Raw genomic sequence first — 11,359 nt, 5'->3', positions numbered from 1 at the left:
GCATTCTAATTGCAGAATAGAGAGGATGTGGAGAGATGTTTATGAGCATGCCCTAGACCTCTTCTATCAGATCTTCACTTCATTGGAAGATCAGGGAACACTCAATCCAGACAACCAAGTCCATCTTTATGCCCTGCACTGGATCTTCCTTCCCCAAATTGAGAGAACCCTCAGCTCCTTCAGAGATGCTTGGAACTTTCATGGACTTAGAACTGAAAGGAATCAATCACCTAATGAACTCTGGAGAAGATACAGAGAGCAAGGCCCCATGGAGGATCCTGCAGAGGTTAAAAAAAAGATAGTAGTTTTACACTATTATTGAAACCTTTTGAAAATATATTCATATTTTGTTGGTCAGGAGATACAGGTGTTTGTCACTGATGTTTAGCAGATTTATTTTTCCTCAAATTTCTTAGAAGAAACATTTCAGACAGATGATAATTGGACCCACTATATTTGAATAAAAGGGTTTCTGTTATCACTTTGTTCTTGTTTTTGAATGAAACATGAGAATCTCTTCTGTCTCCTGAGCTCTGACAGAACAACATCTGAGCAGCAAAGTGCCTAAAACTTAATTTGTCACCAACATAAGGACCAATGATCAATCTCATGAATCTTGTGTGATGACATGTCATAGTAGTTTAAACAATATGTCAATCAAGGTTATCCTCTGTTCAGGTTTATGAAGACTATGGGATCGACTGGAATGGGCCTCACAATCAGCATGGAGACACTGTGTCAGTTCCTGAGATTCAGATGGCCCGTGAGCTCTCAGATGAAGAGGTTGCCATTTTGCCAGTTTCAGGAGTTTCTTTAAATGATGCAATTGGATCATATTTGGAGACAGTGCAAGTTTTGTCAAGAATCATTGGAGGCTGATATCTTAAGCAGGCCTTTTATTTTATTTATTGTGCAAATGTCACTCATGAATTAGTTCACTTGATTTGTCAATAAAAATCTGAAATAATAATATGCTGTTTTAATGCAAATAAAACCAATTTTTCTAGCATCAAGAGATATTTCAACAACCTCATGTAGCCAATGACAACAGGCAAGGACAGCAAGGTGATGCACACTGAAGTATCAAACAGTTGACAGAAGAGCAACAACAAAGCAGTGTCATTTTCAGGGAAAGAAAATACTGCACTGTATTTGAAATGTTAGAAAAACACTGAACTCACTTCACTCAAATTGACCTTTTTCTACTGAATAAAAGCACAGCAACATCATTGCCTGAAAATACTTAAACAAGAGCAAATCCAGTGTGTGCACTGTCTATGGCAGCAACAAGTGCTTCCTCAAAGTCTTTGTAGGTGTTGTAATGAGCTGGCAGCTTCAGTGTTTCAAAGCATGTGGAGGATGATGGGAAGGTTCCCCCGGAAAACTCCACTTTGAGTTCTGGAGGGAGCATTTCCCAGCCGACCCAGAACTTCAGCAACTGAGCCAGAGTATCTGATGAAGCTAAAAGGTCATAAAGTGGATTAAGAACACAGTGCACTGTAACTGTTCAAATCCCTATGCATTTCATATATTCTACAGTGTTAAGTGAGATGTTTATGGGACATAGAGACATTGGTAAACATGAAAATAAATTGCAAAATAAGATAGCTATACCTGTTTCAATGAACATCCGTAGAAAACCAGTGATGCGGCACTTGCACTCAATGTCAAGTTCTTCATCATCACTGTCCTCCACAGGCCATGTGATTTTGTCTAGGAACATCTGAATAAAAAAAAAGTTTGAAAAGTATTTTGGTGTCTAGGATAATTTATAATTCAGCACTGATGAAAAGGAATATAGATTACAGTCTTGGTAATTGAGAAAATATCCAGCTCAGTAAATTAGACAATTAGATACAAACACACATTTATTAATATTTTAAGTATTGTTAATAAGTTGGATGTACTAAATCACCTGGGGTACAAACTGCATTCCTGCCATTTTCAGAAAAAGAAGTGGGACAACATCTGGCCTTGATGTCAGCAGGGGCCATAGCATCACATCTTTCAATCCCTTTCTCAACTGTTTAATTTGGCACATGGTCCTCCCGATGACCTACAAGAAAGGCCAAACCCATATTACTGACCAAATATTAAAATTCTACAAAAGTCAGCACAGTAGAAAGTGTTTATAAAACTCTAATGCAGTGCTTAACAACCCTATAAAACCATTTGTATCATATTTGCTACGCAAGTTTCTGAGACCTCTGTCTTATCAACATGATCAAAACTTTCCTTTAAAACCTGTTGTATATGACCTGATACATGTATTCTGCCCCCTAGAGGATTTGCACTCTACTGCAGGCAGTGGAGGGGCTTTTTTTGACCTTTTAAAAAATGGTCACCATCATGCTAGCATCCACACACTTTCAGCAGGAAAACCTTTGCTGATTTTCAAGAAGTTACAGTAAGAATAACATTTATATTGTTACTCATTCTTTAATAGGAGTATATTCTGTATTAAAACAATGCATCATTACTTAATAATTCATTCTTCATATTACAGTTAAATCGTGTTAAAAATGTGTGTATCACATTTGATACTGCAGGTATATAAGGTGCTTTATCCTTGAACGGTCATTCTAAATTTTTGTAATGTAATCTACATCATGCCTACCAATATACAAACACACACTATTGTAATGATTTAATAAATCTAATTAATGACTGAAATGCCATTTTAAAATACATTTTGGGTATTTTCACAATAACAATTCCTCTGAAATCATAATCGCTACGCTATATTGACCAATTTGTTATGTGTGTATTTTTAGATGTCAAAAAGAATAGAGGAAGAAGTGAGAAAACAAACGTACATTGAAAATGTCATCAACATGATAATGGATGGCAATTCAAGTGACATAGAGCAGTTAGAGGAAGATGATGAGGAGGATGAGGAAGAATGGACTCCTCAGGCCATGCATGATGATGGAAGTTCAGATAGCAGTGATGAGGAAGACTATCAAGAGGAAAGTGTAGCCCAGACAAGCACAGACGTTGAGATCCCAACAACAACACAGGACACAATCAGAAAGGAGTCAGTGAAGGCCAATGCACAAAGGAAAGAATACAGATGGAGAAAAATAAATTATCAAGCTCCATCTATCAATTTCATTGCAAGTGTTGAGGAAGGCACAGAAGACAGGTGTGACTGGACACCATACATGTATTTCAAACAGTTTGTCACTGATGAAATGCTAGAGGAAACTGCAGAACAAACAAACCTGTACAGTGTCCAAAAAGAGGGCAAGTCAGTAAACACAACTGCCAAGGAAATAGAGCAGGTTCTAGGCATGTACATTCATATGGGGTTAGTACAGATGTCCTCTGTGAGAGCCTATTGGGAGATGGAGACAAGGCTCCCTGCAGTTTGTCATGTGATGTCTCGAGATCGGTTTCTGAAATTGCTGACAGTGATTCACTTTCAGGACAACCTCAGTGTGTCTGATGATGCAAAGAAAGATAAACTGTGGAAGCTCAGGCCATGGTTACAAAAACTGCGAGAACAGTTTCTCTACATACCTCCTGAAGAAAGCCATGCAGTTGATGAAATCATGGTGCCATTTAAGGGAAAATCTCATCTACGTGTCTACATGCCTGCAAAACCTCACAAATGGGGTTTCAAAATGTGGGGACGTGCTGGACAAAGTGGCTTTCTTTATGACTTTGATATTTGTCAAGGTGCAGAAAATCCAGACAGAGAAAAGTCTGAAGTAGGTGTTACAGGAGAAGTTGTGCTGAAAATGACATCAACACTTCCAGCAGTAAAAAATCACAAGGTCTTTGCAGACAACTACTTCACATCAGTTCCCCTGGTGCAACACCTAAAAGAAAGAGGAATCCACTACGTTGGCACGATCCGGATGAACAGGGTGAAGCACTGCACCATGATGGATGAAAAAGAATTGAAGAAAAATGGAAGAGGGTCAATGGACTTCAGAGTGAACCAGGAAAACAACATCGTTGTAAGATGGTACGACAACAAAGCAGTGAACCTGATTTCCTCTTTTGTTGGCACTGAACCTGTGGGAAATGTGAAACGCTGGGATCGCAAATCCAAAACTCACATAACGGTTCCCAGACCAGCCATTGTTGAAACATATAACAAGTTCATGGGAGGTGTTGATCTCCTTGATATGCTGTCTGCACTTTACAAGTTCAGCTTCAGATCCCGAAGATGGTACATGTACATCTGGTGGCACACTGTTACAGTGGCAGTCATCAATGCGTGGAACCTCTACAGAAGAGACCAGAAGAAGCTAAACCCCAAAAAGAAACCCGTGCCTCTGTGAAGGTTTCAGGCTTTGGTTGGCAGGAAAGGCCAAAATCAGGTGTGGCAGACCACTATCCTCTCCAGAAGAGACTCCAACACCACCCCGTAAAAGACCAAGCTGCAGTGTGCCTCTTGATGTGAGAAGGGATGGCATTGATCATTTTCCAACATGGGAAACCCGACAGAGATGCAAGCACTGCACTGGCAATCACTTCTCACATGTCTACTGTGAAAAGTGTAAGGTGCATCTTTGCCTGAACAAGGACAGAAACTGTTTTTGTGCCTACCACAAAATGAAATAAAAAGGCTGTAAAAAGTGTTATGTTAAAAAAAACAACGAGAAAAGCTTCCTGAAATGTGTGCAAAAAATTGCCAAAAACGCCCGATGTATCAAATGTGCTACAAGAACAAATATCATAAACAACATGATATGAGAAAAACATTTTGGTGGATTTTGTTTAAGGGTTTAATAAACATCTCAACTCCAAAAGAATAGAATTTTCTGGTTATTTTTTCATGTGTCAGGCTTTACAGGGTTAAGATGTATTTTTCCCCAATTATATCCTTTCATATTGCAACACCAAACCACTCCCTGCCTAGATTACAAGTTAAAGAGTGTTTAGGTTCTGTAATAATCCTGCCTGCAGTTCCAATTAGTTTGTGATTGAAATACAGATGTGCAAAAGAAATGCAGACGTGATAGAATTGCTTAGCTTGAAACATAATTGATGGATAAATGGGGGATGACTTCAATTTCAGAAGGAGAATTCACCAAATCAGCAGGAGAAACTCACCGCGTGTACTAGAAGTTTGTTATGTAGCCACCTCTGATTCGTTTTAGTGACTGCTGGGAGATCCCAAGACAGGGAAAGATCTGACACTGTGTCCTTCTGTTCCTGAGTAAGTTCTTCAAGTTCAAGCTACAGTTTGGATCATAAAAGGTATTACACCTGTCCAGGAATTTTGCAAGGCAAAGGTTTTTTTGTTTGTGTGTTACATACCATTGTTATAATACTCCTGATGTGCAGATCAGGACAGTCCTCGACAACAATTGTTGCCATTTCAGGGTCCCCATTGAACAGTACATGAATAACAGCAGGACTTAATCCGGTGACATGGGGGCCATCATGCAAAAAGGAGTGGGCTATCATCCTTCCTGCAACCCGGAAGAGGTTGCTCTCAATAAGCACCTCTGATGCAGCTGGAACGAGATGGTCAGGCTCACCTTCAAATAGCAGAGTTTGGCCCACTCCTCCTGTAAGTACCAACAGAGCAGGGCTTCAAATCAAACAATTAACTTTTAAAATGCATGACATTAACCTGAATAGTAGCACATTTACCAAGATTCATTCTGAATCCAAACTGGAGTTTGGATATTATTGTTGTCAGAAAGTACCGCATCACTCCCTGTCCAACAGCAGCATCACCTATAAAACTTTTTTTTTTTTTTTTAAAGAATACTGTATACTGTTAATAACACACTAGAAACAAGCTGTAACAAGGCTATAGGTGCTTGACAAGTTTTAGGAAGGAAGGACAAACACATGAACTGTTATGCAGACAGCATGAACAGCCAATGCAGATTATCATATAATGATTAATATCAGCCAAATGACCTGATGGGACCAGTAAACCACTAATACCATTCCATATAAGACATAGAATTGATATTAATGTAACAGGATATATTTATATTATGAACTCTATTCTACTAACCATCAAGGGTACAATGAAGTGGACATGCCCATTCCTGTTGCTGTTTATAGAATGAGAGAAGTGCCCGTTCCCTGTCCTCCTCACGCTCCCTTACATCCATTTTCAGTTTAAGAGGCTTCCCGGTTGCATGTTCACTTAGTAGATTATCTTTGAAAACTTGGGCAGCCAGAGTTGGTTCTTTAATAATCTTCCAGTCTAGACAAGAAGAAAAATAAATGTAACTACTTTGCATGTTAAATGCAGATAAACTCCCAATCAACAGAAAAGGAGGAACACCTGAAAAATGTGACAGAATCCAACAGCCTTTTAATAGATACTAGGAAAGTCCATTTCTACTTGACTTTCATCAGAATGATGCTTATTTGCTGTTTGAAGTCAACCAAGCTTCACTTAGATGTGGAGTCTGTGAACTGTATGAGGAAGTGTTTCTAAGGTTCTATAAAACAGCAGTGATAATGGCATGTCTTCTAGTCGTTATTTATTATGGTTAAAAGGTGTTATTCTTCTATTGACTGAGTTCTAATCATGCACAATATTATAGCATTCCTACTGTGATGACACAAAGCATTGTCAAGTTCTTTAAGATCAATCTTCTCACTTTCAATCACTACTGGTTCTACTTCACTCTCTACAGATGTTTCAGGCCTCACTGGAACGCTGTCCCTGTCAGTGGGTGGCTCTCTATCATTCTCCTCACCACGGTCTCCCTCTCCTTCTCTATGTGTTTCCTGCATGGGGGTCCTTGAAGTTCAGAAAATGTTATAGACATTTCCTCTCATCTGTGTGCACAAAAACTAAAAAGACATTTCTTATTGAAAAATGAATATGTAATTCTTATATATCTTTAACAAGTGCATAGCCATCCCAGTTAGCTCGGTGCAGTTTCATTTCAGAGAAGGGAACCTCCTTCTGGACCAGAGGCATGTCCCGAGCTTTCCTAAGAACAACAAATCTGTTAAGTATTGATTAAAACTCCACAGTGCAATTTATTTGAACTATGTATCAAATGGTGACAGTGTAAATTTCCACACTGAATCAATGGGTAGGTCCTGTTGAAGTGGGCGTATGTCAATTGTAGCCTGTCCAATTGTTGGAGATGGATCTTTTAGATAGGTAAGGGTGTATCCTGTGCTGGGACATTGAAGAAGTCCAAGATTTCGACTGCGAGTAGATCCTGCAATTTTTAGAAACTCAAAGCCTCCCCCTTCTTGCAGCTTTGGAAACACCTCCATCAGTTTGTTTGTTACAACCATGGGATCGTTGTCATTTCCTGTAAATATACATAATGCACATTAACTCAAATACCAAAAGCTAAGCTGTGATAACAAATACACAGCAAGAAAATCACGTCATTAAAGTTTGAGTCTAATATGTAAAATAGGTGAACACAAATGGCGATAAAATGAAATTAAAAATACAACTCCTACTAATGTCAGGACTCAGTGCTTTGTCAAAGTTCTTGTTTCAGACGCACCTGAAAAGATCACCTTTGTTCTCCAAGTCCTGAAGCAAGAAGGTCTGCTTTAAGCTGAATGCTTGGAACTTTATCAGCCTTGTTGTCAGCCAAATTGTTGTTGTTGTTGTTGTTGTTGTTGTTGTTGTTGTTGTTGTTGTTGTATGGAGCAAACAGCCTTGCTACTTCGGCTGCAACACAGAGAAAATGTTACAGCTCCCATGATCGCCACTCAGCTAAAACATCCTTAAGTCCTGATAAATGTAATAAAGAAAGCAAACAACAACTAAAAAGAAAGAAGTGATAAAAGTCCAACTTCAGGGCTGCTGACATGCTAACACCATTCTGCCGACTAGCTAGCTTCGTTTAGAAGCACATCTGGCTATCCTTACCTACCTTGAACAGGTGTACGTGGTGTAGCGACAGGTATCTGCTGTACCTGTGCTCCGGAGAGCTTTTGGACATCCTGCACTAACACTTTGCACCAATGGTGAGCTGAAAGTCTTCACTTGTATCATCAGCAACTATTTTTTCGGCGACAAATGAAGAGCGTACCGAAACGAATATACGGATGAACACTGTCACCTAACGTATCGGAGTGCATTCACTGCTTCAATCCATTATCTGGGATCGATCTGTCATGACTTGCTTTGCTGAGTAACCAATCAGATGTTAGAAACTTTGACGAGCAGCATTAAACTTGTCTGCACAGTTTTTGTGCTTCTAAAAACATCATACAGGTAAATAAGTTTGGTTGAACTGGTCAGTAACTTATAAATTTGTCTAAAGAACAGTATGAAAAAAATTGTGATATGATATTTTTCCCATATCGCCCACCTCTACCTTCAAGAGCGGGAAAAAGTAGCGAATACTGAAACGATACACTGGCTATAATGCATGCAGTCAATATGCCCGCTATGGACTTTCAAGGTAGAAATACTCAAAACTCTTTTGTGTTTTGTGTTTTTGATAAAATTACAATGCTAGAATAAAATATAGACACATTTAGGAAAAGTCATGGTCCTGTAGTTACATAAGTTTTATTTTAAGTAAGTTATTACATTGCAAAATTAAAAAACTGTCAAAATGACTGCCTTGGTCTTTCTAGTGTTAAGGGATTGTTGATCTAATAAATAATTCAGTCATCAGTTACTGACATTAATACCTCTGGAAGGTTGGGTTAACTTTTTGAGTTTCTCAGGAAAAGGGTGTTGCAGTCATCTCACATACAATGAAAGTGAATGTGGACCAGGACTCACACTTACTGTGATTTGTATTTGTCACCCAACAACTGCAACGTCATTATGTTCATGTGTGAATTTCTACTTATCTCATGATTGTAAACATTGTAATTACTTTAAAAGATGTTGTATAGTCACAATTGAATTTGTGATGTCACATTTCAGAAGTGTTTGAGACGGGCATTTTCAACATAATGTGTCCTGTACCATGTCAAGTACAATGACATATTCACAATACATCACCCTTGTTCACAGGACTTCCAGGCTCTGTCCACGATGCAGGGTCCTGCGGTGGAGTTCTCTGTACGTACACCAACTCTACTCCCCTCATGGCTGGTGTATTGTTGGGGATGGGGGTATCCCTGCCTGGCTGCACCAATCAGCTTGATGACCCCATTCAGGGAGCCGGTGCAAAACCCTGTTCATGTACGATACAACCGGCATCATGCCAAAGCACGGTGTGTGGTGGAAAGGGCGATTGGCATGATGAAGACGCGGTGGCGCAGCATCTTCCTCAAGGCCCTGGAGGTGAGAGACAGCATTAATGTGTAAATTTGTAATTTGTAATTTATTTCAAGGATAGCCCCTTAAGATGCATCATCTCATTTTCTCATTGTCCTTACAAAACATAAATGAATCATCATAATACAAAATCAAAATAAAAGGTAAATCCAAAACATAATACCAAACATTTAAACACAGAGACACCCACACCACAAACACACACACACTCACAATCACTCACACTTAATGCTCCCCCAAGCCTAGCCACCCACCAACCAGCCAGTATTACACAATCAGAAAAAATCTGAAGAGAAAAAATACATATATATAATAATAATAATAAAAAAATAAAAAAGAAAGGAAAACCTCTGCATATATATATGCATACACACTATACAGGACTTACACACATAGTGTACGCAACATTAAGGCACAAGGTACAGAACAGTACATACATGTAGATACACGAGCGCAAGCAAGAGGAGAGCAGGTCCAGACAAACTAAGTCCAACAGAGAAAGAAAATCCAAAGCAAGAGCAGGATGTTTGACAATGAGTATGTAGAGATGATTTAAAGATATGAAAAGAGGTGATAGATCTAAGTGAGCGAGGTAGGTTATTCCAGTCTGATGGAGCGTTAAATTTAAATGCACGGCGACCAATTTCTTTCCTGATTCTTGGTGTGAGGAAAAATAGATGATCAGTATGCCTTAGGCTATACTGTGAACTGAAAGGGATTAGAAATTGTTTCAAGTACGGAGGACAATTAAAATAGATACATTTAAAAGTAATGAATGAAATGTCCTTCTGGACTTGGGAGCCAGCCAATTCAAGGACTCATACATTAGGCAGTGATGGGTCCTATATGGACACCTCAGAACAAATCTACAGAGACTGTTGAATAAGATAGTGAGAGGTCGAAGATTTGTCTCTGAGGTGTTTCCATAGATAACATCAGCATAATCAAGGATTGGCAGCACCAATTGTGTCACGATTCTTCTCCGGACCTGCAGTGAAAAACATTCAACAGAACGATAAAGTGATTTTAGACGACCATGTATTTTCTTAGAAATTGAGTTGATATAAGGTTTGAAAGTTAACTGGGAATCTAGCCAAAGGCCCAAATATTTAAATTCATCTACTTTTTCTAATGCTGTTCCATCCAGGAAATTAATATGCCAGTTTTTTGTTAAGGGCAAAGAATCTGGTCGAGTGCAGAACAACATAAAATATGATTTTTTCTTATTCAGAAGAAGTTTATTGACAGAGAACCATTTTTGGACTAGATTAAAATCAGATTGTATTGAGTATTGAATTTGTGAAATGTCCGAACTGGAGGAGTATATTACAGTGTCATCTGCATATAAATGAATTTGACAGTCAGAACAGACTGGTGAGAGGTCATTGATGAAGATGGAGAATAATAGAGGACCTAAAGATGAACCTTGTGGCACACCTTTATCAATAATCTTGAAGTCTGACTGGCTGCCCTGAAAAAAACCACATTGACTTCTATAATGAAGAAAAGAGTTGAAAACAACAAAGAGTCAGTAGAGAAACCAATAGCATGTAGTTTATCTAAAAGAAGATAGTGATCAACCATCAAATGCTTAGCAAGGTCAATAAATATAGCACCTGTAGACATATTGCTGTCAGATGCTGACTGTATGTCATTGGTGAATTTTAGGAGAGCAGTGGCGGTCGAGTGGTTTGGTCTAAAACCAGATTGGTGTGTTGATAATAAGTTGTGATCATTAAGATATTTAGATAATTGATTAAAGATGAGTTTTTCCAAATATTTTTGCAATGCTATTAATAATTGAGATATGTCTATAATTATTGATGTCCGTGGGGTCACCCCCTTTATGGAGGGGGGTTACTCTGGCACATTTCCAGGAAGAGGGAGTTTTACCAGTTGCAAGAGATGAATTAAATAAATCAGCCAGAGGAAATGATAAAATATGAGAGGCAAGTTTAAAGAACTTAATCTCCAGACCATCTGGACCAGCACTGCATCCAGAGCTTAGACCATCAGTGACCTGTTGGACATCAGTTGGTGTGATAGTTCTGAAGGAAAAGGAACTGCCACATCTGTTCTGAGTCGGGGTAAAGTCAGAGTGAGAATAACCAGACAGGGAGCTACCAATTGTAGAGAAGTGTTGGCTAAATGCCT

The 11,359-nt window shown here is 38.8% G+C and overlaps 2 protein-coding genes across 8 annotated transcripts in view; one reads left to right on the top strand and one right to left on the bottom strand.

The window, feature by feature from the left end:
* Positions 1-478, top strand: part of LOC110005863 (nuclear factor 7, ovary) — a 26,927-nt gene extending 26,449 nt beyond the window's left edge. For all 3 annotated transcript variants that reach the window (XM_065949948.1, XM_065949947.1, XM_065949946.1), the window contains one exon: positions 16-478. The gene's annotated coding sequence lies outside the window, so the exon portion shown is untranslated. The remainder of the gene's footprint in view (positions 1-15) is intronic.
* Positions 479-881: 403 nt separating this feature from the next.
* Positions 882-8,207, bottom strand: LOC110004894 (G2/M phase-specific E3 ubiquitin-protein ligase-like). 5 transcript variants are annotated; one of them, XM_065949950.1, is made up of 10 exons: positions 7,464-8,184; positions 7,021-7,259; positions 6,588-6,926; positions 5,990-6,184; positions 5,614-5,700; positions 5,275-5,528; positions 5,068-5,193; positions 1,916-2,056; positions 1,615-1,723; positions 882-1,461 (listed from the first exon to the last, which is right to left on the bottom strand). In XM_065949950.1, exons 3-10 carry the CDS (start codon positions 6,721-6,723, stop codon positions 1,244-1,246), a joined length of 1,266 nt encoding a protein of 421 aa, XP_065806022.1. In that variant the 5' UTR covers positions 6,724-6,926; positions 7,021-7,259; positions 7,464-8,184; the 3' UTR covers positions 882-1,243. The 5 variants fall into 5 exon arrangements, with proteins under 5 accessions (XP_065806022.1, XP_065806021.1, XP_065806023.1 ...); XM_065949949.1 differs by having other exon boundaries at positions 6,588-7,259; XM_065949951.1 differs by having other exon boundaries at positions 6,588-7,259; positions 7,477-8,184.
* Between the last annotated feature and the right edge of the window lie 3,152 nt (positions 8,208-11,359).

The sequence above is a fragment of the Labrus bergylta genome, chromosome 21 (genome assembly GCF_963930695.1).
Source record: "Labrus bergylta chromosome 21, fLabBer1.1, whole genome shotgun sequence".
NCBI classification, from domain to species: domain Eukaryota; kingdom Metazoa; phylum Chordata; class Actinopteri; order Labriformes; family Labridae; genus Labrus; species Labrus bergylta.
This window is presented reverse-complemented; position numbering and strand designations above follow the sequence as displayed.